Raw genomic sequence first — 27236 nt, 5'->3', positions numbered from 1 at the left:
ATTTTGTGGCATAAAGTTACAGAAATCATGAGCTTAGAGTGACAATAAGTCGATAACAAGTTTGGCTACTTTAATAAAATCTAAGGTTTTTAATTTTTTGTCTTTGTCCCTGTTCCTTGGATGATTACAAAGTCAAGGGTCAAGTCGAGTGGAATACTGAGACGAAGAGATTTCATTTTCATTATTCCACTTCCTGCCCACTGTTTCCTTTGCAGGTGTTGGATGTTCCGTCTCTTGTGGTCATGACCTTAATGTCACGGACCTTCAGGTGCTTTCCATTTATTCATAAAAGGACTCTTCATTTCCGCTTTCATTTACACTCCCAGCACATAATAAGAGTTTACTTTCTCTTTCAGCTCACCTAGATTTCATGAGGTCAAATTGACATTTTTTTCTCGAAATAATTAATTTTTGAGAAAAAAATTATCAACTCATTTATCAACTGGGGGCAACTGCCAGAGGCCCTCAGCAAATATTTTTTTGCTGTCTCAAGTGTTAAGGTTTTTGATTCATGTTCTGTTGATGCATTTGCTGTTTTGCCAACTGGAAACTCAGTTTTGGTATGTGTGTAACTTTTTGCCAAAACGGTGCCTTTTGTTTCTGAAAAACTATTCTACCCAGTGAAATCTCTGCCCTGCAGTGTGAAGGCACTGTCCTGTCAACAACAGAGTAATGTGCCAAACAGAAGTAACATGAAGCAGGAGGACTAACAAAACAGGTACTCTGAAGCACACACACACCCAAAGTTCAGTGAAAGGAGGTGGAGCAGTACTGGAAAGAGAGTGGGAGTGTTCAGTAACTCATTTCCTTGTTTATGACTCAAAGTAGCTGAGAGCAACAGTGAGCTGCCGACATGGCTCTCTGTGTTTGAGGATTATTTACAACTTCACAAAGATCATCAGGTTTTTTCCTCTAACATCACTTTAACTTATACAGGTAAGCCTATTGTATTTACGCAGTTTAAACAATTAGCACACATATGAGCTGTACTGACAATAATATAGTATATACTGTATATATATAACATTTACATTAAGTGTTCTGTAAAAAGATGTTTTACCTTTTAAAGTATACCAATAATCCAATGTATATGTTCTATAGATTATATAAGGATTGTGTAATGTGTAGAAGTGCAGTAATTTTACTTTCACTTTTCTTATTTGTAATTTTACTTTCACTTTTCTTCTTAGTGTATGACCATGTCAGCTGCAAGCTGTGTGCTGTCTGAAGAGCAGTTTTTGTGCTGCATCTGTCTGGATGTTTTCACTAATCCAGTCACTATACCATGTGGACACAACTTCTGCAAAAACTGCATCACACAGCACTGGAATGTCAACAGTTCTCAGTGCCAGTGTCCCATGTGTAAAAAACATTTTAAAACCCGCCCTGAGCTGCCTGTCAACACTTTCATATCTGAGATGGCTGCTGAGTTTAGACAGTCAGCTGGAAAGAAAAGCAGCAGGGACTCAGAGGTACAAGTCGCCAAACCGGGAGAAATCCCCTGTGACATCTGCACTGGAACTAAACTAAAGGCTGTGAAGACGTGCTTGACGTGTTTCGCCTCCTACTGCGGTGTTCACCTGGATCCTCATATGACAGCTGACCCCCTGAAAAGACATTCGCTGACTGATCCGGTGGAGAACATGGAGGCAAGGGTGTGTACAAAGCACAAAAAAACACTGGAGCTGTTCTGTAAGACTGACCAGATGTGTGTGTGCTCGCACTGCACTGTTACAGAGCACATGGCTCACAACATTGCTTCTCTGAAAGATGAATATGAAGCAAAGAAGGCAGAGCTGGAGCAGGCAGAGGCTGAAATCCAGCAGATGATCCAGGAGAGAAAGCTTAAGATCCAGAAAATTGAACGCTTAAGAATGCACAGTAAGGAAGATGCAGAGAGAGAGATAGCAGACGGTGTTCGTATCTTCACCATTCTGATGCAGACTGCAGAAAGAGACCTGAACGAGCTTATTGAGAAAATTGAAGAGAGGCAGAAGACGACAGAGGAACAGGCTGACGGCTTCATCAGAGAACTGGAACAAGAAATCTCTGCACTGATGAAGAAAACTGCTGACATGCAACAGCTCTCACGTACACAAGACCATCTTCACCTTCTCCAGAGCTTTGCGTCCATGAACACTGCTCTGTGCACCAAGAACTGGGCAGAGGTCAACTTTCATCAGCCATCATATGAGGGAATTGTGGTGAAAGCTGTGACTGAGCTGGAGGAGACATTCAGCAGAGAGAAGCAGCAGCTACTTCATCAGGCCAGGCTGAAGAGGGTCCAGCATTACGCTGTGGATGTAATTCTTGAACATCACACAGCGAATCCCTGGCTCGTCCTGTCTGATGATGGGAAACAAGTCAAGTGTGGTGAGATGAGGATGAACCTGCCAGATAACACAGAAAGATTTTCTCTTTATACCAATGTCTTGGCACAGCAGAGTTTCTCCTCTGGAAGATTTTACTATGAGGTTAAGGTATCAGGGAAGACTGACTGGACTCTGGGAGTGGTCAAAGGGTCAGTTGACAGAAAGGGAATAATTCCACTAAGCCCTGTGAATGGCTACTGGGCTGTGGGTTTGAGGAATGGAAACGAGTACCTAACTTTTGCCAGCCCTGTTGTCAGCCTCAGTCTGAACTTGAAGCCTCAGAAGGTGGGGGTGTTTGTGAGTTATGAGGAGGGTGTGGTCTCCTTTTATGATGTAGACGCTGCAGTTCATCTTTACAGCTTCACTAACTGCTGCTTCACTGAGAAGCTTTTTCCCCTCTTCAGTCCTGGTCTTCATCATGGTGGCATGAACTCCACCCCTCTGATAATTTCACCTGTCGACCACACTGATTAGATTTGATCGTTAATTTTGGAAAAAGGGGGATTCTTATGATTTAAGAAGAGGAAGTCAGTGGATCAAAGTGGTATTACTATAAAGCGATACTTTATCAAATTTCATCCAGCTTTGTATCGTAACAATGTGGGTTATATGTGTAAATGAACTATGTTAAACTTCTCCCTGCAAATTTGTTAGGGAAAATTAGCCACGTCTCTCCCTCTCAATTACTTCCTTAAACTGTACTACATATTTCTTACCTAAGATGTTTTCAGAAACATACTTTAGTGTGCTGTTTAGCTGTAATACAAAAATTTGCGAACAGGAAGTGGACTTCATACCATTTCCTGTACCTTGGAAACAGAACCTGGAAATACTGAGATCAAACTGTAAAATAAGGCAGTGCTGTTTAGCTTGTTTCTTGCCTGAAATGTTTTCAGAAACACATTTTAGTGCACTGTTTAGCTGTAATACAGTAATTTGTCAACAGGAAGGTGGCGCCATACTGTGTCCTGTATTGTAAAGGGAGGCTGAAAAAAAAGAGTTTAAACAGTTAACTAAACTGTGCTGATCAAATATAAACCAATATTCGGTTACTGTTTTGATTATTTGTTGCCTCAAAGGTTTTCAGAAACATATTTTTTGTGCACTATTAAGCTGCGGTAGGAGAGTTGGTGAACAGGTAATGGGTGCTATACCATTTCTAGAGCTTAGATTCTCTGCCAGAGCCCGAGCCCGGCCCGACCCGGCCCGCGGGCCCAGGCCGGGTCGGGCCGGGAGCCCCCTCCCTCTGACGGATATGATATGACGTTTTTTTTTTTTTTAAAGCTATGATTTGATAATGTTATAGGCTATGTATTGTAGCGACCCTGCAGTAAATGTTCTGTTATAATGTCAATGTTCTGTGAGTTAATGGCATGTTTGGGATTGAATGAGGTACGGGGTGCGAGTGTGACGGGGATGAGGAGGGCTGTGTGAGTGCGCGTGCTGGTGTGTGTATGAGCGTGCTGGAGGAGAGAGCAGGAGTGCACAGATGGAGTTACAGCTAAGTTGTTGTTTGTTGGTTGTTTTGGCGTAGTTACGGCCAACAGTAACCTGTACTGTTCAGTAATAAACGGTGGTTTAATTGCCGAATAACCGCGTCATCCTTTCCACACGTCCTGGCGGACGCTACAGTATTATAAAAAAATAAAATGAAACCACACTTTGTATGACACACAAAGTTACAACAAACTTAGTTACAATGTTGCAACATTGTGCGTGCACAGCCCTTCACCACCTGGATCCTAAAATAAACACCTGTTTTATTACATAATCATGCTTCCGTGTTGCGCCATTCATTAAGATCCTATATTCTATATAAGATCCTATCGTTCAAATAACAAGACTTGTGGTTTAATACTCTTAATTATAACAGCCAACTTATTGAAAAATGTCGGGCTTGGGCCCATAATTACAGTTAATTGGACGGGCCGGGCCGGTCCCGGACATAACGTGCACGGGCTCGGGCCGGGTCAGGCTAGATTTTTTGGGCCCGATCTAAGCTCTAACCATTTCCTGTACCGTGAAAAGGAAGGCTGAAAATTCTGAGATCGTAACTGTAAAATGAAGCAGTGCTGTTTTGCGTATTTCTTGCCTTAAGTATTTTCAGAAACATATTTTAGCTTACTGTTTAAATGTAATACAAGATCATTTATTACCAGCCAGCAGCCATACTGTTTTTGGATTGGCGACTCACATTACATCACCAACCTGCAGGAGCGTTCATTGGTCTGGTGTGGCACAGTGCATTCTGGTAGTTTTAGGTTTTCTACCCTTTGAGCAAAAGCAAATGCCACAGCCCTTTTCTCTGTTTTCTCTGGTCATATAGTACTAATCTAAGGTGTATGAGTCTTTTTTCTGCTTAGACAGCCCAGTTTTATGAAAAGACCATCTTTCCAGCAGTGAAATAACTTTGTTGTCAGCAGAGACAGGCAGACAAACAACAAGCAAACACAACCTTAATTAACTATCAGCTCTTTTTTAGGTATGAACTATACTCACTTGTTCAACAGACTACCAGGGTCATGTTTTTGTCTAATATTCACTTTGAGTTGGTCTGTTATTTATTTTTTAGGATAGCAGGAAAGGGCCCCTATAAATGTGTTGCCCTAGATTTATATTTTCTTTAATTCTCTGCTGTCTCTGTGTGAGAGAGTTCTTGTCCTTATTACTATCAACTATTAGTAATAAGGACCAGAATAGGTGTAGATCTCAGATATTGGTTATTGGTGATTGAATGTAGTGGGTAGTTCATTGTAGTGGGTATACTGTGATGACCCCCCCCCCCCCCCCCCAACCTTGCACACACCTGTCCCGGAGCCCACACCGAAAAGCACAACCTCGCCCACTAACACATACAGTACATGCATTTACACATACAGTAGGGGCATTCCAAAAGACTGGGTGTGTGCTATTAGAACAATCTATTGTAAGCAACAAAAGACTTTAATAGCAGGGGAGATTTAAATGCTTTGTACTGTTTTCATAGTCCTTTACCACTTTATACTGTTTTGTTATGTTCACATTATTTGTTTTTTTTTTTATCTGACCTGTTGCATATCTTTTTTGTTTTCAGGGAAATCTGCTCTATAGGAGTATGAGTGGATAATGTATTGAGTTATGATTGAGTTATTTCTAAAATACTGCTCATGTAGTATGTATAAACAATATGACCATGTGTCTCATATGCTAGGATAGATGACGTTTCTGTGATGACAGTCATATCAGCTGTGTTTTGAGGCTGAGATACTGTAAATCATATAAAGGTAAGCAAAAACTGGTGTATTTAATTCTGACTACAATAATGCTCTCAATAGAAAAAATAAAACGGTACACAAAAGTTGCTCAAATGTTCATTGGTGTGTCAGGTCAGGTCATGTTTTTACTTGAAGCCCTTCCTATGCTGAGTCACTGTGTACCACATTTTATAAGGCTCTACTCAGCAGCTGAGAAGCAAGACATGGGAAGTTTACTTGGTTTTGAGGAACCAACAAGCTCAATGTGTCCTCATACAACAGTTCATATGGTATTTAAACAATTAGCGCCCCACGAATGACGTTACATACTTAATGTGAAGTTAATGTGGTCAGGTTTAGGAAAAGGCAAAGCGAGGCAAGTATATTTACATAGCACATTTCAGCAAAAAGCAATTCAGAGTGCTTTACATAAAACATTAAAAGCATCAAGACAGGGTGCAAAAGAAAAACTAAATCAGACATTTACAAATAGTTAATTCCATAAAAGGTTAAAATATACCAAGACAGGTACAAAATACAAAAATAAAATCAATTGAAATACTTGACAGTGCAATGTAAGAAATGAACAAATTTGATTTAATAAAAGGCAGTGGCAAACAGATAAATCTTCAACTTAAATGTAAAAGAAGTGAGAGTTTTTTCCAGATATGTGATGCATAAAAACTAAACGCTGCTTCTCCATGTTTACTCTTGACTCTGGGGACACAAAGCAGTCCTGTCCTAGAAGACTTGAGACATCTGGATGGTTCATTCTGTAGCACAAGGTTAGAAATGTATTCAGTGCTTTGTAAATCAACAGTAGTTTTTTGAAATCAGTTCTGACAGACAGAACGCCAGTGTAAAGACCTCAGAAATGGAAAGATGTGATCTACTTTCTGGGTCTTTGTGAGGACTCAAGCAGCAGTGTTCTGAATCAGTTGCAGCTGCCTGGTGGATATTTTAGGAGACCTGTGTGACGGCTCCTTGGCCTCTGACCTACTTTGTTTGGTTGCCTGGGATCTGGGGAATGGCTCATTAGGAGAGATGGCTGACACCTGATTTGGTGTGAATGCTCACCTATTTATATTGGGGCCTGAGTATTCACTCTCTCTCTCTCTCCTCTTTGAGTTGCTAGGTTTGTTTGATCTTGGCTTATTTAGTTTTTTGTTATCTTACATCTAAACACATTCACACACTCACATTTCAGACATTACTGATAACTGACATACACATTTAAGTTTAGTTTATTTAAATAAATTTGTTTTTTCTACTTTAAAGTCATGTGTGGTCTCCATATTTTGTCATACCTTTGAGCCAGGTCGTGACACCTGTAAAGACACCATTACAGTAGTCAAGTCTACTGAAGATGAATGCATGGACACGTTTTTCCAGGTCCTGCTGAGACAGCAGTCCTTTTATCCTTGATATGTTCTTAAGGTGATTGTGGGCTGACTTTGTAATTGTCTTAATATGGCTGTTGGAAGTTCAGGTCTGAGTCCATGACTACACCAAGATATCTGGCTTGGTCTGTGTTTTTTAATATTGCTAAGTGAAGCTGAGCACTGACAAAGCACATGAACAAGTTCAATAGGTTATGTTTAGGAAAAGAAACATGGTGAGGAACAGGGTTCCCACAAATTTTCATGGACAAAATTTCAACGCATTGATTTTTTAAGGACCCATAGTAAGATTTGCATGACCATTCAAAATATATAAGTATAATGTACATTACACCAAATGTTATTGTTATACATATTGTCATAGTCTGCAGACATGGAGGAGAAGAGCTCTCAGAATGGGGAAATGACAGAAGCCAGAAGTGCTGTTGGTCCATTGGTTCATTTGTTTGAAAAAAAAAAAAGAGGTGACAACTGAACGTCTTTGGCTGCCCACTTCAAGAGCTCAATCTCAAAAATGCTTCAAAAAGTTTTAGTGGAGCATCAGTATGTAAACTTGGATTCATGACCCTAAGTGTTAAATCACACTGTCACACCATTATTTTTCTTGCCCCACTTGCCCAGCAAAGAAATGTATGTGATGGTAAACAGAACATAATGCATCGACACATATTAGAGGTGCGTTACATCAACAGCTACAGAAAATAAGTTTGTTATCTAACATTACGTGGAGGGTTATCCACAAACAATTAGTATAACAATATCATTACAACGATGACATTCTATGACTTTTTTTCAAGGATTTCTCTAATTTGATGACTTTTCCAGGTCTGGAAAATAAGATTGTGGAATTTCATGACTTTTGCGGGTTTTACATGACCATGGGAACCCTGGACGTACCTTAAAATAACTGAAAGTTCACTTGGTTTCATTTGGTGCCAAACACCTGTCTCCAGGGGGAAAGTCCTGTATTATTTGACCCATCACCCATTCCAACCTGCCTCCTGACACAGACTTTTCTGTGGTTATACTACTTCCCTCTTTACGCCCATCAGTGCATTGGTTACATGACCAAAGCCTTTCTGAATATGTGGGTTATACACAATTTACTGGTTAATGATTATGTGGGTTATATGCGAATAGTGGTACAATAGTTCATAGGTACATGAATGAACAGTGCACGAGAACAGTCTTACAATCTTCACAGTACATTTACTACCACTTGACAGCTTTAGCACTTATTTCCTCTCTGCCAACACCTGTTTGTTTTGACAAATTCTCTGTCTCTCTTCCTCTACCACACACACCACCACTGAGCTCAGTGGGGTGGGGTTGAAGTAAGATGACAAGTCTCTGAATGTTCTGCAGCTTTTGTTCAGTTTGCTGTCACATTACTTGACCCTATTTTGCAAAAACAAATAGCTGAAATGAAAGTTATGTCACAAAATTATATTGGTACATATCAATGTGTATTTTTAATTGAGTATACAGAAATCCTGAAGCTGTGGATACACAGTGTAAACCTGCGTATCACGTAGACAGCACTATCGATTGAATGTTGTCTCTGTAGTGAAAGCATCAGTTTTCTGGAGCTTAGAGCATGATGATTTTATTCAGAAAGCAGGACTGCTGTTGAGTTATGTGTGTCATATTAAGTTAGCCTATAATGCAACGTTTTTTGGGAGATATTGAATTGATGATGTGTCTAATTCAGACCTTGAAGGCCTCATATTAGCTTTAGATTAACTCTGGAATGTATTTTCACACAGAATAAGGACTGTTAACTTTGTCCCCGTCACTTAGATTGGAGGCAGATGAAGTAATCTGTTACGTCCAATATGAATAGGAGGAATATTTATAGCAAACAAAGCCTGTTTCAGTGTGAAATATGGGCACCTGACAATTGTTTAAGACAGACTTGAAAAACTGTGAGTCTACCCTGTAATGCAGCATGGTATCTAGAGTCCACAGTCATCTGAATGCACAAACCTTATTTTCTGTTCCTTTGCAGTTAATAACAGTGTTACATGGACATGTATAGCTTCATTTATACACATCACCTTATGCACAAAACTGAATTTGTGTGAGTAAACCAACGGTGCCACATGAAAGAGCATTTTTTTCATAAAAATTAATCCAAGTTGTGAATATTGTTTTAACAGGATGAAGTGGTGTTGTGTTGGTATGCCAGGTACCATAATCCTTGAGTGCTGTAAATCGAGTGTCATAATGATTTCTCTCTCTCATGTGCTGTCTATCAGAGCTAGATGAAATGACTGATTCATAATTGATTGGCGAGAGGCTGGAGCTGTGGAGGAGCAATTTATCTGTAACTTTGCGCCTCAATAAAATGTAAACAGGGGAGTTATATAAAAAATTTCCCCCTGTGCAGTTGTCATTAATGTTGAAATTAGCTATTGATAATAAATGTATTTGTTTCTGCAGTAAAGTTGGGCATTTTAACATGGGGGTCTACAAGGACTGACTGTGTTTCTGGAGCCAGCCTCAAGTGAACGTTCAAAGAACTGCAGTTTCTGGCACCTCTGTGTTGGCTTCATTTTTCAGCCCTGGATGCTGGTGCTTGATAAGTTGCAGCACCAGAGTTGAGACTTGCCACATCTTACATTACTAACAAATGATATGGTAAATGGACCTGCATTTGTATAGCATTTCTTAAGTACCGCTCTAGTCTTCTGATCACTCAAAGCACATTTAAACTCCTTTCACACAAACATTCACACACTGGTGACTGAGGCTACCATACAAGGTGCCATCTGCCTATAACATTCACAAATCAAAGCTTGACCTAAATGATGTACATCTGAGTGAATGGCAGGGTGAGAAAGAAACTTACAGCCTGAACATGAAAAGTATTGTCTTCCTGACTGAACCATCACTAGGGCTTCATTAGTAAGCTTTGAAGTCCACACAAGTCAAAGCTTACCAAATCACAATTTGCCTCAGAGGGCTTTACAGCATACGACATCCCTCTGTCCTTAGGACCCTCACAGTGGATAAGGAAAAACTCCCCAAAAAAACCTTTAATGGGGAAAAAAAACGGTAGAAACCTCAGGAAGGGCAACTGAGGAGGGATCCCTCTTCCAGGACGGACAGACGTGCAATAGATGTTGTACAGAACAGATCAACATAATAAATTAACGGTAATCTGTATGACACAATGAGACAGAAAGAGAGACAGAGAGAGAGACAGACAGAGAGGCAGGACAGAGAGGCAGGACAGAGAGGCAGGACAGACAGTAATGACAGTAGCTTACGACAACATTAATTAAAGTAATAATATTATAATAATAATTACGGCTATTGTAGTACAATATGTTGAAAGTATATATTGGAAACCGAGTTAGTGACATGCAGTCCAGCCAAGTTAGCGAGATGCAGTAACAGGACATGAGTGTTAGCAAGGGAGAGAGAGAGAAAGAAGGAGAGAAGGTGGTGGGTGTATTATAGGAGGTCCTCTGGTGGACTAGGCCTAAGTCAGCCTAACTAGGGGCTGGTCCAAGGCAAGCCTGAGCCAGCCCTAACTATAAGCTTTATCAAAGAGGGAAGTCTTAAGTCTAGTCTTAAGAAGATGATGATTCCACAGGAGAGGAGCCTGATAGCTGAAGGCTCTGGCTCCTGATCTACTTTTGGAGACTTTAGGGACCACGAGTAACCCTGCATTCTCAGAGCGCAGTGTTCTGGTGGGATAATAGGGCACTGCACACACTCACTGCGATATTTTGCAGTGGGCCTATACAGGTTCTAGATGTGACAAACTAGTCTCAGCAAGGGGCAAAAGACCACAGCATATGAGGGGTTAAAAAGCTCCTATCATAAGATATGTTAAAATCAAAAGAGGAAAAACATCTATGCCAATCTCCTCAAACTCTGCCTTTTGACAGCGGCGTATTGAGCGGAACATTGCCTGCACTGAGAGAACACAACAGGAATGAGAGGCAGCTGTGTTTGCAGCACATGCTTAAATAAACCACAGTGAGGAGGCACACTTAGAAACCTGGTTTCAATCAGGCCAAAGTCACAGCCATGGCTTATAGGAAATGTGAAGACCCTCCACACCACACACAAAAGCTCTTTTTATATAGGAATTGTGCAAATTTGCAGGAAAGCCCAATCAGTCTTCGTTCAGCGTTGGTAGTATAAAAACAAAATCGGGGAGTGTAGTGAAATGCTGCCTACCTACTTTTGTTCATACACAATGTGCCTTTTTCGGGGCAATGGGGGGCGTGAGTAAGTAACCAAACATGTGGCTCAGCGCGTGACGTAAACAGTGACATAATCCGAGGGAAGCCGCGGCTGTTCTGTCCTTCAGCAATTCTCTCATAAATTGGCCTGTCCTTCACCGTCCCCGTCACTTGACGGTTAATGGCCTCTTCATTTGCGAGGACAAGGAGGGCACGCAATTTCTTGTCTCCCCAGTTGCTCATCTTTACAGTGTCTTTCAGGTTTGCATTTCCCTCTTGCTAATTGCTGCTCATTCATGCTATCAGCTGTTTCCTGTTAGTCCACCGCCAGTGGGTCACACGTGCGGCGTCATCAACAGCTCCTCCCACAAGTCATCAACAGCCCCTCCTGTGGCGGAAGGGGGCCTTGTTCTTTTTAAACCAAAAGGTTCTGCCAATAAAGGCCCGTTTCCACCGCAGGAACTTCGGGGTAATTTTATGGGGCCGGGGCCGTTGGTGCGTGTCTCCACCGCAGGAACCACCCCCGAAGGACAGAGTTCCGGAACTTTTACAGGGGCTAAACAAGTCCCTGCCTCAGAGTAGGTACTCAGAACGGCCCCGAAAGACTCCTGGCTGGGGCTTGGGGTTTACTTGGTGCTGATTGGATATACTCGAGGAGGGATGTGACGACAACAGAAAGCAACAAAATAGCTGGCATTTTTAAAACTCAGCAGACGAGGGTTAGCTCGTTCATATAGCTTCCGCCGCCATGTAAAAAAACTATCTTAGTTACAACATGATTGAGCTAGCAAAGCAGTTTTGTGTTGATATGTGTGGTATTTATTCAGTTTTGGGAAATCACGATGTCTAGAAAGCATCAGCTGACAGGGATAGCTAAAACCAGCAGCAAAGCTAACATCAGGACGTCATCTGTTAAAAGCCTCCCGTTGTCGGATATGACATGAAACTACTCCAGTTAGCTCAATCATGTTGTAACTAAGACATCAGCTCGAAAAAATATTTTTTTCACGGGCCATTCAGTGAGTTATTACAGACACCGCTATCGGCTAACGGCGTCCCTACGTCGCCCCGGTCAAAATGGTCGCGCACCGATTACATCACATCCAGAGCCCGTAACTTTACAGGAATCTTCGTTGTACTCCGCTCTCTCAGTGGAGACACGGCGGTTGAGAGGGCCGAGCGAGAGGACGTTCCTGTAGTAGTTCCTGCCCCCCAAATAGTACCAGGAACTTTTTCAGTGGAAACGGGCCTTATGTTTACCCTTACTTGGCGGAAAATTGGGCACCTTGGATTAACTCGCCAATCCAGCTCTGTGTGTCTAAACGCTCGCAGCTTGCCTGCAAAACGGCCCGACATTTGCCGAAAATCTGGCAGTGTAAAAGGGACTACACACACACAGACAAAACCACTCCCAAAAGTGTTGAGTCGTGTGAAGGTGAGTCAGTGGGTCTGCTGCTCCATTAAGTGCGGTGGTCTGACATCAATCACTTGGGAACACGTAAGAGTTAAATTACCTTGTTCCACAGTACCTTAGTTGTTGATCTTTAGCAGCTGCAAATTGGCCAATTTAGTGAAAGCACTATCTCCAGTGGTAGGTACTGACACAACTGCTGACTAGCATGCATGCTAGCAAGAGTGTGGACATCGTAATGGTGTGCTGGGCCCTTTGAATTTATGAGGTAAGTGAGGTAGGCAGTAATGAATGCTGTGTTTCATCAGTAGTTCCACTTGCCCTTATTACCTTACACTCAGCCCTTGGTATTACATAACAGCTTATGTCGCATGGAGGCCACTTCGGTGGCAGAGGGAAAATAGGAGGGCGACAGGGGATTTAAATGAAACACACTTGCCCTTGTTCTCTTTCAGCCCAAACTACTCTATGATGGATCAAACGACCAGCAGTTGCAGGATTAGCGCTATACTGCCTCTTACAAATCATCAACAATTCGAACTTGGATCAACTCACCAATCCGGCTCTGTGTGTCTCAACGCTCGCAGCTTGCCTGCAACACGGCCCAACATTAGCTGAATCTGGCAGTGTAAAAGGGGCTATAGAAACTTTTCTTTGTGATCTGTATCATTAATATCATTACATTGCTAGGGATTTATGATGTCTTGCAATTTTTCAATGCGTTTACAGATAATCTCGGAAATAAAGAAATCAGATAAGATGAACAGTATGTTGCATGGTGGAAGTAGGTTATAGGTTTTATTTTTTGTGTATTCATTTGTGTTGTATTTTATTGTGCATGATTTTACTTTGGTGTTGTGTTTTTATCTACATGTTTTATTGTGTTTGATGGGTTTTACTGCTTGATTTTAGTGTCTTTAATTGTTTGGTTTTAGGTTGAAATGGTTTGAGGGTTTTTTTGTATTATTTTACTTCCTGCAGGGCATTTGTCATTGTAGCCGTTTCTCAATATGCGTTCTTGTGCGGACTTGTGTTCTTGTGGACTTGTGACACGTCATCAGTCACAGCCCAAGTACTGTTCCAATTCAAAGTTCACATCTAGCCAAGTTCAGTCCAAATGCCCAGATGTGTTCTCGCCACGCCCCTTTTACCAGGGATGCAGCGGAGCAGACTTGTGTGGACTTCAGATAGCCAGGTATCCCAGCATGTATTTCGCATCAATCATCGGAAATGGCAAGTGAGGGAAAGGCGCACAATTGTAAGTTGTAATTACCGATATGTTGCTGTTGTTCTGTCACAGAATGGAGTGTTTTCATGCGTAGTTTAAACTTCAGACCCGTGGTCGATGTATTAATACAGAGCCGACTTGAATGTGAGGTCCGCTAGATGACAGCAGTGTCAGCGCTCATAGATAATAAACGTGTGTATGAGCGCTCAGGCTGCCCCACCGAGAGCAGCCTCTCTCGGGTAGTCCTTTTGAAATTCGTGGCTGATATCTCTGTAGTTGTTAAATATGAATTGTAATTCGTTTGGGGTATGTCTAATGGGCAATAATTCATTGTAATTCATTTATTGTATTTAAAGATTAATTGTATTTATTGTAGTATTTATTCAACAGCATTTTAAATATTGATTATCTGATATGAATTGTATACCTGATGTCTGAAGTGTGGCTGAATAAAATTTTCGTCTTAACATTTGACCTGTTTGATCCTCATTTCGGTGAGGATAGACTAAATGAGAAACTACTGTCAGTATAATCCAGTACAGTTCAGCAGCACCACAATCTACAACACACTTCAATAAAATGTTAGACTTAATACAATATTAAACTGCTGTTGTTTTTTCTAAGTGTACCAAGTAAACTGTCATGTCTACATAAAAATGTAGACAGAAAGTATAATGATGAGACAAATGCAGTGATGGACAGTAACTAAGTATTTACTCAAGTAGCTACTGTACTTAAGTACAAATTTGATGTACTTGTACTTTTGGTATTTCCATTTTGTGCTACTTTATACTTTGAGGGAAATACTGTACACTCTACTCAAGCTACATTTATTTGATAGCTATAGTTACTTTTCAGATAGTTTGTTTTATATATTGTAAGTTTCATATTTACAAGTTGATGTGCGTTGTTATACATTAGACTAGTACACTAGTCAAAGGTGTTAAAATTAATTCTACCATGACAACATTTAAATGCTACTTACATGTAGCCTACGTGTAAATATATGTGACACATTTAGAAAACTTTTTTATTCAGACAAGCTTTTAGTTAACTTATTTTACATTACTATGTGTTTTTAGGACACATTATTGTTTGTTATAACTGTCTGTGATCTATCTGTCTCTATGATGTGATTGTTTTGTTGCTTGCTTCAAGTATTTTATGTTTTTGTTTTTATATGTTATTGTTTTGTAACTATCTGCTGGCCTTGTTCTTTATTTTTTTTAGAAAGCACTTTGTGACTTGGTTGTCTGTGAAAGGTGCTCTACAAATAAACTTTACTTACTTACTTACTTACTTAAATTGATCAATTAATACTCAATACATATTCATGTAGCTATATGATGATTACAACACTTGAAATTGGGTCACTCTGCATAATGAGTACTTTTAATTTTTCATTTTAAAGCAACTCTTACCTTTCTTGCATTTCACACAGCACTTAGAAAAAATTTGAACATCCACAACTCCCGCCTCCCTCCAAAGTCCCATCCTCCTCCTCCTGCAACTCCACCTCCCTTCGAAGGCCTACTCCCCCCTCCTCCATTACGTGTAATTTACGTCCTCATTATAGACGTAGCCGTTGACAAGGTAACGTTAGATACACAGAAGAGGAGAGCGAGTGTAACGTTACAACCAAGACAGTCAAACGCAACCCCGGAGTTTTAAAACTCAACCAGAGTCAGTGATGACTGATGAGAATTAGAATAAGGTTACAGTGCTAACGTTAGATAGTAGCGTTAACGTTACTAGTAAGTGGAAATGCACAAGGAAGATAACGTTAATGTTTCAGAGGCTACGCTACAGTAGGCTAACGTTAGCCATTAGCAACTGGATGCTGTGTTGTCATAATTTTATGAACTCCACGCATGCAGGCCTCCACGTGGGGAAGACAGACAAGACAGGAGAAAACTCCGACCAATCATTGCATTCGGTCCGAATGCAATGATTGGTCAGAGTTTTCTTAGAAACATATGAGAATGGTATAATTATGAGTTTTTATCTCTGGTGGAATTCACTTACATTTTAGTGTGCCATCAGCGTATTAATAGCATTTTAACCTAAAAGTGTAAAATTTCCAGAAAGGTAAGTGTTGCTTTAAGTAGGCCTACATTTTGCTGACAATATCCAGATACTTTTACTCAAGTCAGATTTGGTATGCAGCACTTTTACTTGTGACTCAGTTTTTGTTCTTTGTTGTGATATTACTACTTTTTCTGGGTACTTTGTCCACAACTGGATAAACATATCAAACAACAGAGACATGCAAGCATAGCACGTCTCATTCTCATCCTCCGCTGTCTTTCTCGGATCTGCCTCCTCAGCTGGGCAGCCTCCTCCTCAGCCTGCAGGTACAGCAATCCTGCTGCAATAACTGCACCAAGACGCCTTCTCCGATCCATGTCAGTTATTGATTTTTGATTTCCAACTCGCCATTGCTCATGATCACAATAACCACCAACTCTCCACAAACTTTCCCCCTGCACCTGGCTTTTGTTTTGATTACACATAATCAGAAAATATTTGGCTATTTATAAGTTTTTGTGTGTCAGTTATATAGGCTATGTTGAAACGTTAAACACACATACATATTAATTTCTTACAATGTCTATGAAAAGACGCAGGGCTGGGCTGTGTTTATGTTTTATTCTCAATGCATGTATTCAACACAGTAGGCCTACAACAGCCAAGGCGAGTGGAGGTGGTGACATCATCAAGTTTGCAGCTGTTCCAAAAGCAGAATGACTGTACCGTTCTCCCGTTCTTGGGAAGTCTGGACTCTCGCATGGACTTGCCAAGTCCGAACTTGCCAAGTCCACAAGTCCGAACTGCTGAACTTGTGTATTAACGGCTTGTGTTTATAAGCTGCACCTGTGAAGCGCTTTTACCTTCTGATAGACTGACCAATGGCGCTGGAGAACGGAGTGGCCAGTGACCAGTCGGCTATCAGGAGGAGGGACTTAGTGCAACACACACCGCCGCCATACACTGTGCGTCAAAACGCCTGCCTCCATTATATTCTATGAACCAACCCACACTGGCACCGCGCCGCGCCGCTCTGCCTCAGCCCACTGCTCTATTTCCAGCGCGGCTGGCGCTGCGAGAAAAGCCTTTTATGTACGTCTCGGCCACCGTAGTATCAACTCCGGTTGTTTCAAATTTTTAATAAGACGACTTTGATAAGAAACTCACCCGTGAAATCCAAGTTGTTGGTGCCTCAAAGTTTTTCCTCTTCTAAAAATGTGGTGGGATAGAATTTTCTGTTAAGATGTGACTTCTGTATTACCAAGCTACCAGTTAAGTTGTCCAAGTTTCATCAGCAGGTCCTCCTGTACTGGAAACTAATTTATAGTCATAACTTACCCCACACTCTGTTCCTATCTGGAATAACAGATGTATCTTGTCTAGAAGAAAAGAAAGAAACTTTCTTGACTATGACGATTTTGTTAATAAGTTTAACTGTACCTATACTGTACCAGAGTGTTTTGGGAACCTTTCCAAGACTGGATATCTGAAAAGGACAATCAATCGCCCAAGCTGGAATACAAGGACATTTGGAGTTATAATACAAAACACAAAACGGGAAATGATGTGTAACAGTTTAATTATTATTGCAAAACAATTTATCCACAGATGCAGATTCATGAAGAGTCACCCACTGTTCTCAGTTTATATGAATGAGCTAACAAACTTAAAAAAAAATAACACTGAAATGTGTTAAAACCAAACAAGCCTTGACTGTTTATGATAATTTGAATGTATTCATTTCTGTCTAGACCTCTGACTTCTATTTTAGTTATTTATTTTATTTTATTATTGATATATGTACTGTTACAAATATGCTGTAAATGCTCAGTCTGGAAAACTGTATTTTTATATTGAAAGCTTTGAATGTAATGCCAGACTTTGTTTAATAAAGCTGAAAGAAAAAAAAAACTCGTTTTTTTCCCCTCTTCTTCTTCTTCTCCTAGCGGGCTGGCACTGCCAACGTGTGCTGGGGGGCGGCACTTGACGGCCACAGCGTCGCGCCGGCGGGTGTGTGTGTAGGCCAGAGGGGAGAGCGGACAGGTGAGGAGCACAAGGACAGCAGACGAGCCACAGCACCAAGAGTAGACAATACCGACATATCGAGGAGGGAAGAGGACCGCTAGAGAGGACAACTCCTGCACCGACTACTGACCAGACGCCCCCGGAGTGCGGGGAGCCGACAGCAGAGTCAAGACAGCCCAGACTGTTAGGAGGCGGCCAGTATTCGGACCCTTTTATTCCCCCCTGTTTTAAGTATTGGACTCTTGGCCCCATGCATCTTTTTTGACTGGACTCGAACTCATTTTATACACGTGCTGCAATGTGTTTTATGCCAGGCTCATTTAAGTGATTCCTCTCTTTGGTTTTAATGCCCTACAGTGCTCACCACTTGATTTTAAAGGACCTGTACAAAGTTTAATAATAACCTGACATCCGAATTACAAATTCCAAGCACCTACATTACAAGTGCAACTATCTAAATTGACTACTTAAATTGACTGTCAACGTCTCAGTAACCTCCGCTCCTTGTGCTGCATTCATGTGATGTCAGAAAAATCTGAAAAATTAGTCCCCCATTGTATTTCATGGCTCACCTGATCTGTTTTCTTTGCTCATTATCAATGTGTTGTTTAAACGCTCAGAACAATAAAATCCAACATATGTTTTTTGTGGAGTCCATGTAATTTATGTTAGTTAGTTGGTTAGTTATATTTCACAAATAATATAAGACCGTTTTTATGATGTTGGTGACATGGCTCTATAATGTTAGGTCTGAATCAGCAATGACACACAGATTTATAACCGGTGTAGTAATGAAAAAAAATCATTCTTGTGCAAATACCCATAATGTGCTGGTTGGACTTTTGTTGCATGCCTCACTCCCCCACAAAAGTGCAGCATCTCAAATTATACTGCAGATAGCAGCAGAGTACTGCATAAGAATATTCTCAGAACATGAGGGAAGTCAACAAAGTGGCCAACAGGCTACAACCTTCATACACACATGTGGGGAGTGCTGGCAGGATGCCGGCTTTTCATTTCTGTGAACATCAGACACTGCACGCAGGAGTGAGATAGTATATCATTCATAGAGAGTGGGCACTGGAAAGACCCATTTCACCTTTGCTACATTTAGTAGTGTCCACTACGTGATGCTGTAAAACACACTAATTATATGTCATGTTGCACCAGTAGTAGACCCCACCATGTAAATTTCATGTAAACTTAAAGGTAAATGTCTGAAAAGACGTACTTCCTCTTACAAGAAGGTGGCTCAATCACCGTGACACCTAATTTGCATGTTGATGGCTTCAGGCCTGGAGGCTTGGCATTAAATGCATTCACTGTCCACAAATCACAGTTGACACTTACTTGCATGCCACTTGGGATTGCTCACCAATCAGGCACTTCTGTCTGCTACAAGTTACGTAGGCTATCACTTATCTCACTTAATGGATTCTCACATCCCTTTATCCCCAGAGGTCTGCATCTTAGGAGAATATTAGAAGTAATACTGTGCAGTTTTAATGCCAGTAGGTTACCTAACAACTCTAATTATTACTAAGACTGTCCTTTTAAACTGGAAATCAAAAAATAATCAAAATAAATAAAGAAGAATCTTCTAATAGCCCATATATCCATGGAAAAAAATGCTGATTTCAATAAAATGTGGTCCACAGTAATCGGTAACAGTAATGATACACGTGTTTTTTTTTCTTTTTCTTCAGTCACAACATTCTGCCTCGGTTAGCCCAATTTGCAATCCCTTAAGGATGAAGTAGGAGATTGAGATGAAAAAGCTCATTAAGGTTGGAGGCAGCTGTAGATATGTGGACCTATATGTCTAAGCAAAGTTTAAAAATGTGCTTGAAAATGAACCCCTAAATCACAGTGCCAGTCACATGTGATGCCCATATCCATGAGAAAAAACAGATCCAGGCAGAGTTGTGAGAGAAGGGGAAGCATCTTGATGCCATGATGGAAGTTGAGTGCTGAGACTGATGAGCTGCACAAACAGCAGAGGATCAGTGGAATGCAAAAAAACTGAACAGATGACAAGATTTGGCAACAACAGAAGGAGAAGCAAGTGCAAGATGATACGAAAGAGCAGGAGAGACAGCAGATAGGAGAGAACCAGAAGAAAATGAACCTGGAAGACCTCAAGGATGCTCAATATCCCCTGGTCGTCCTCCTCTGTCTGATGGGGGTGTTTGTTCCAGTTTTTGTTTGGCTCAATAATGGACTGATCCACTCTGTCACCAATCAGAAGAGACAGAGAGACTCGGGAGGAGCCAGCGAGGGATGAAAGAGGAGGCAATGAGGCCAGCACATCATTGCACTCCTGTAAATAAAGGACTGATTGTTTGTTGTTACCATGATGTACACTGATGCTTTTGTTTTTCCCACAAAGAGCTTTTTCAAGAGCTGAAACAAGTAGGGGATTAGTCAGCTGACAGAAAAGTAGTAAGCAGCAAAGCTAATAATTGATTTAACCATTTTTTGCTACACTGGTGGCATGGCTTTATGTAAGGAAATATCAGTCTGTCATATGTTAAAAAAAAAGATCAAAACTATAAGTACATAAAACTTAATGAGACTTGTTGTGATGAACCTTTAGGAGAGAGAGACACAGAGAGAGAGAGAGAGAGAGAGAGAGAGAGAGAGAGAGATGTTTAACCTCTTGTCAAAGTTTGTGGTCAGCTCAGCATCAATGGTGTTGCAGATATCTTGTTTACCAGAGTTAATGTCTTCTTTAAGGGAAGCAGTAGCATCAAGGACATTTTGGTTGCTGATTGTTTGGTAGGTGCAGTGTTGCAGGATGGCTGCAGCGTGTCTCATGTCTATCCTTGGGTCCAATTTGTGTATTCAGCATAGTAGACAGTTGTTATTTCTCCTCTTTGAACAAAACATGAGTTAAAAAAACTTCCAAGGTGTTGGGAACTATAAATATGTGGGAGCCTGTCAGAAGAGCGACTTTCTGCTTCATCAATCCCCCTCATGAGCCTGTACCTTTGTCTTTTTAGAGCTAGCACTGTTAAGTGCAAGTGCAGGAGTTGGCAACTGCGGTTAAGTGAACTGATTCTTGCAAAACTGGTGAAGCCAGCCACCTCTCAACATTTTCATTTTAATATTCCTCTGGATCATTATCATTATCATCTTTTGTGGAAATTTTACTGTAGTTTATTTAAAAACTAAGCTTAAATGCAAAATAATCCACACAATTCTTTCTAACATCTGTCATCATCTTGATAGGCACATTGATGGTAATCACAAACTGGTGAGATTGAGAAAGATGTCCCATGGCTGCGTTGATGGCTCAAGTCACACCACTGTGTATCTGGAATGTCTTGGTAACAACAGAGCGTCCATTGTGTGCCTTTTCCAGCAAGGAGTGCAGAACTTTGGCTTGCCATCTAGAGTGAGGCATGACCATGACATGGAAAACATAGAGGTTACCAAATTTATGCTGAACAGAAGGAGCATCATCACTTGCCACAGTGTACACAATCAGAGAACTAAATAGGGTTGTGCCATAATACTGTGATTTGTTCAGCTTTATGGAGAAGAAGGCATACTCAGCTCTCTTTGTGAACTACATTTATTTTGTTTACATTACGGTTAAAATGAATGTTCAGTCCCGAGTCATGTACAATCTCGTAAGAAAATAATTGAATGAAGGGTTGGGATGATTTCTGGTTTTGCCGGTGCGTTCTGGTGTACAAGCTTAAACATGTTTGATTTTGTGCAAACTGGCTGAACCAGCATTTGTCATAATGACGCGCTCTGGTAAATTAAAAAGTAGCCTACATCAGCCGCCTGTTCTGATGGCATCACAGTGCTCAATCCAACAAGTGTTGCATTAGTAATAAGCAATATGACAACATCATCAATATAATAGTGCGTTTATAAATGGATTAACGGAGCCAGTGATGCCTGACAGGCTGTATGCGATTTACTGACGTGTTTAAGCCGGTGTTGGCAACATGAATTAGATCAGATTTCAGTAGAGGTGGGAGGGGTGGAGCGGCACGCACCATGTTTGTTTACAAGAAAGTTTTTGTGTTTTTTAAGGAGACATGAAAGAAAGAAAACTAAAATTGCGCCAGTATGGCAAGCTTTTGATTTTAAGCTGGTACAAGAGGTGTCCCAACTGGCTGCACCTGCCATTTTGAGCTGAACTTTTTTTGGACCCCCTTTTTTCATTTATTCCTGTTCCTCGCTTTAAAATGCCGTAAAGGATGAGAAACAACTGATTCCCAAGGTTGAAATAAGAAATATCCACATGATACCATCACATTTCACACCAAACACCTTAAAACATTTGTAGCTGACTGGATGGAGATCGCCAGGGTGCTGAATGTTCTTAGTAGACTAATATTTACAATACACAAGTTGGTTCAGTGTAATGTGAGGTGGTGACACATCACAATGATGTGTCATTGTACCCCAGCCTAACCATCATTGTAACATTTAACTAAATCCAAGGCAAATAAATGATAGACCTGCATGGACTTGCATGTGAGGTGAGTCATCACAATGTGACTGTGAAATAACATTCACCATAGTGCAATGAATACACGTGGCAGAGCACATGGCCTTGACTTGACAACAAGTCAACAAGTGTTGTTTTTTTCATTTTTATCAGCAACATGACATGCATTATTCTGCATCCTTCCTGTCCTCTCTGGAATCAGCTGTGTGGACTGCAAAGGTTACTTCAGGCTAACAGGGTTATTGAAGGTTACATATTAACCCCATGAGTCCAGTTCCAACTTCTTGCACTCCACCCCCATTTTGTAGCAAAAACGCCTGAATTGACATACCCAAATTAAAATGACTGTAGCGTCTGAACCGCTCTGACTACATGCATGCATAAGGTTTTGCCAGAAAGAAATCTCCCTGAAGTTTCTTGTGAACGTGTCAGAAAGTGTCAGATACATTCTAGGTGATACAGAGACAGAGTAATGGGCCCCTGAAGTCAGTAAAAAGTTGAAGATTTTGCCTAAAATAAAATAAAAAATGTTTTCAGGATGAATAACTGTCTGTGGCTTTATCTGAGCAGGTAAATGACACTGTGGGGCTGTAGGCACACTATCAATGAAGATGTGTTTCAAATTTGAAGAAGACTGCTCAAAGTATGACCATTCTACAGTGTTTTTTCCATGAAAAGATCCAGGTGGAGCTCCAGCGGTCACTCTGCTTCAAAACAGTACTATCAGTGACACTCAGCCAGCTTCAAGCATTGTACCTTATTGAAATCAGGTGTGATTATGAAAGCTGATGTTGTTTATGACACAGAAACACCATAAAATATCACCAAATAAAGCCATATGCAACGTGAAAGTTATGATCCCACTTTCTAGACGGTATCTCTCAGCCAAAAATAATGGTAGGAGTGAGACTCTTACCTTTTATAAAAGATCTAAGTCCCCACTAGCGGCTCCGCATAAGATTGTGAGTAATCCTTTAATGGCTAAAGTATATTTGCTGCACAAAATGCGTGCACGTGCGCTTTTCGTGCACGTTTGGCTGCCACACCTATTTTGCGGTCGTTTGACGTGTAGACCGCACACTTTGCTGCGAGGTAGCGTGATGCATATGTGAGATGCAATATTAACATGAACACTAGAGGCGCTCGTGCTGGTGTGGGTGTTGTGATGCTGTATGTGTGGTTCAATGAGCGACAGTAGCTCATCGAAAGCATCGACAGACATGTGGAAATATTCCCTGTGCTTTTCCTCATCGATTGCTCACATGGGTAAAACGGGAAATAAACCCCCCATGTGATTGGTTAAGGGGCCGCACATACCATCTCCGATGGCGGCGGAGACGACGCCTTTTCCTCTGCCAAAATCTTAACAGCAATAAAATTATGATCTCCTCTTCATTGAGAGTGTCCATGTTTGTGTTTATCCAGAAATACACTGTCAGAGCCTTCTTCGCTTTTCGCAACCTCTGTGTCTGAGTGCTGTAGTCTGCCCCTAGCGGAGACCACCAGTATCAGGCGTTTTGGCTGCATCAACGAACGTCTGTGCTGCAGCAAGTATACACACAGGTGCAGCATACCGTGTACACGTACGTTTGGCCACGCAGCAAGTATACTTCTCGCTTAACTTTTCCCGTCGAAAAACGGCATGCCATGTCTTGTCACCACTCATCGCGATTTTGGACTTTGTGCATTTAGGCTGCTCTGGTGCAAAATCCATAAGAAATAAGAGAAAAACTATGTTATTTTTGAAAAGTCGAGAGCTTCCTGAATCCGGCAATACCAAACATCACATGGTTTCATGACATAGTGCGCCTGTGAGATACCATTTAACAGAGGAGGGGGCGGAATTCCACTGGATGCGTGTCCGTTGCGGAACGGCAGCGCTGGTTATCCACTGCGTGTTCCGCCGTCTGTCAACACCCACCGGCTGCGTTTGCTGTGCGGATTGCTGCAGCTCCAGCGGAAGACATCTTGGTGCACCTCCATGATTAATATCTCCTCGTCCATGGTGTCAACGGGGTGAAATGCCGTCTGAAAACCTCTGACCTGTTGACTTCAGGCCTGCCTCTGCCCACACTGTGTATTTTATTTTGAAAATTAACCAGATGTTTTATTTTGTTTCTATGCACGACTTCCTGCCCCGCACGATCTGCTCTGTGCTGAATTGCCGCTTGTGCTCCGGCGTCCGGCAAAAATAGAAGTCCTGCATATCTGTCCTGTTACTACATCTTGCTAACTCGGCCATGCTGCATGTCACTAACTTGGCTTCTTCTCCGGAGCCTTTGTGCTCCACTGTCTCGCAGGTTAACTTCTATCACAGCAGTGCCTGGATAGTATGACATGTGTGGTTGTGCTGCTGCCGTAGTCCTGGCCTGATGCCTCCTGCTGCTGCTGTTATCATTAGTCATACTTAAACTGTTATTATACACATAAAGTCAAAGTCTCCAAAAGTAGATCAGGAGCTAGAGCCTTCAGCTATCAGGCTCCTCTCCTGTGGAATCATCTTCCTGTTACGGTCCGGGAGGCAGACACCGTCTCCACATTTAAGACTAGACTTAAGATTTTCCTCTTTGATAAAGCTTATTAGTTAGGCTTATAAGCTTATAAGCTAGTTAGGGCTGGCTCAGGCTTGCCCTGTACCAGCCCCTAGTTAGGCTGACTTAGGCCTAGTCTGCCGGAGGACCCCCCTATAATACACCGTGCACCTTCTCTCCTTCTCTCTCTCTCTCTCTCTCTCTCTCTCTCTCTCGTATTCTATTACTGCATCTTGCTAACTCGGCCATTCTGGATGTCACTAACTCGGCTTCTTCTCCGGAGCCTTTGTGCTCCACTGTCTCTCAGATTAACTCATATCGCAGCGGTGCCTGGACAGCGTGACGTGTGTGGTTGTGCTGCTGCCGTGGTCCTGCCAGATGCCTCCTGCTGCTGCTGCCATCATTAGTCATTAGTCATACTTCTACTGTTATTATACACATATGACTATTGTCACACATGTATACTGCCGGATATTAATACATACTTTCAACATATTGTACCACAGTAGCCAGAGCTATAACTGTAATATTATTACTTTCAATAATGTTGTTGTAAGCTACTGTCATTACCTGCATCTCTCTCTCTGTCTCTCTCTCTCTCTCTCTCTCTCTGTCTCTCTCTCTGTCTCATTGTGTCATACGGATTACTGTTCTGATCTGTTCTGTACGACATCTATTGCACGTCTGTCCGTCCTGGAAGAGGGATCCCTCCTCAGTTGCTCTTCCTGAAGTTTCTACCGTTTTTTTTCCCTGTTAAAGGGTTTTTTTGGGGAGTTTTTCCTTATCCGCTGCGAGGGTCATAAGGACAGAGGGATGTCGTATGCTGTAAAGCCCTGTGAGGCAAATTGTGATTTGTGATATTGGGCTTTATAAATAAAATTGATTGATTGATATGATTATTGTCACATATGTATACTATTAGACATTTATATATACTTTCAACATATTGTACCACAGTAACTAGAATCATAATTATAATATCATTACTTTCATTAATGTTGTTGTAAGCTACTGTCATTACCGTCTATCCTGCATCTCTCTCTCTGTCTCTCTTTCTGTCTCATTGTGTCATACGGATTACTGTTAATTTATTATGTTGATCTGTTCTCTACAACATCTATTGCTCGTCTGTCTGTCCTGGAAGAGGGATCCCTCCTCAGTTGCTCTTCCTGAGGTTTCTTTTTTTTATCCAATAGTTTATTCATTTTTAAACAGACACAGAACAGAGAACATACATGACAGCAGAGGCAAGTAAAAACATATCACAGACTGAATGACATATGGAAAGAGAGGCAAAAAAATAAAATAAAACAAAATAAATAAAAATAAGAAAAATACAGGTAGAAATAAAACAAACACAAGAATAACAATACTGTAATGGACCTTACATGGAAAGTTCTAAGAGAGTTTACAGTTTAGACATTATACATGGAACAGGGACTGTGCAGCCATATCAATAAAACAAAATCAACACTTGAGAAAGAGCATTAGGGAGATACAGAGGTGCAAGGGGGGCGCCAATCCACATTGCAGCGGCCTCTACGTACTAAGTCTGCTACATCACCCGGTAGGCGGTTCAAGAAGGGAGCCCACAGCTTATCAAAATAACTCTCGTTCCCCTTTAAAACTGAGCTCAGGCGCTCCATTGGCAGAAATTTAAATATCTCTCCATACCACTGGTTAACAGATGGGGGTCTGGGCTTGATCCACTGAAATAAAATGCATCTCCTAGCTAAAAGAAGTAACTTGTACAGGAGTTTTTGCTGGAGACCTGACAAAGAGAGTCCCACTCCTGAAAGATTAAGTAGAAATAAACCAGGATCTATTTGTATGTTCTTAACAAAAATTAAGTTAATTTCCTGTAAGACTTTTTCCCAAAATTTAAATATCAAAGGGCAGCGCCAGATGCAATGTATATAAGACCCAACCTCCTGCTTGCATTTACCACACAGGGGAGAGATTTCAGGATAGAAAGAGTTCAAGGACTCGGGCGTGCGTTGTAATCTATGAAGGATCCTATACTGGCTCTCAGTTAGTCTGTTGCATAAAAAGATCTTGCCTATTGATGCTATTGCATCTGACCATGCTTCCTCTCCAAACTCAGTTGCCAAGTCCCTGTGCCATAAACCTTTAATTTTATCAATATTACATAGATTGAGGGACTGTAGTTTCCTATAGAAATGGGAAATAATTTTCTTGTTATGTTGACATTGTAACAAAAATGAGTCAATAGCTGAGGTTATTGGCTGGGCTTCAGTGAAACCTAGGCTATTAATAAAATGTCTGACCTGGAGGTAGCCATAAAAATGTTGAGATGGTACACCAAATTTGGCCCTTA

General features: G+C 41.2%; 1 protein-coding gene across 1 annotated transcript; it reads left to right on the top strand.

The window, feature by feature from the left end:
• The first annotated feature begins 799 nt into the window (after positions 1-799).
• LOC117271786 (E3 ubiquitin-protein ligase TRIM39-like) lies at positions 800-3965 on the top strand. Its single transcript, XM_033650171.2, has 2 exons — positions 800-936; positions 1191-3965. The coding sequence occupies exon 2, from the start codon at positions 1194-1196 to the stop codon at positions 2844-2846; it is 1653 nt and encodes a 550-aa protein (XP_033506062.1). The 5' UTR covers positions 800-936; positions 1191-1193; the 3' UTR covers positions 2847-3965.
• Positions 3966-27236: the final 23271 nt, after the last annotated feature.

Source organism: Epinephelus lanceolatus, chromosome 12 (genome assembly GCF_041903045.1).
Source record: "Epinephelus lanceolatus isolate andai-2023 chromosome 12, ASM4190304v1, whole genome shotgun sequence".
NCBI classification, from domain to species: Eukaryota; Metazoa; Chordata; class Actinopteri; order Perciformes; family Serranidae; genus Epinephelus; species Epinephelus lanceolatus.
The sequence above is the reverse complement of the archived record's forward strand: the minus strand, read 5'-3'. Positions and strand labels throughout refer to the sequence as shown.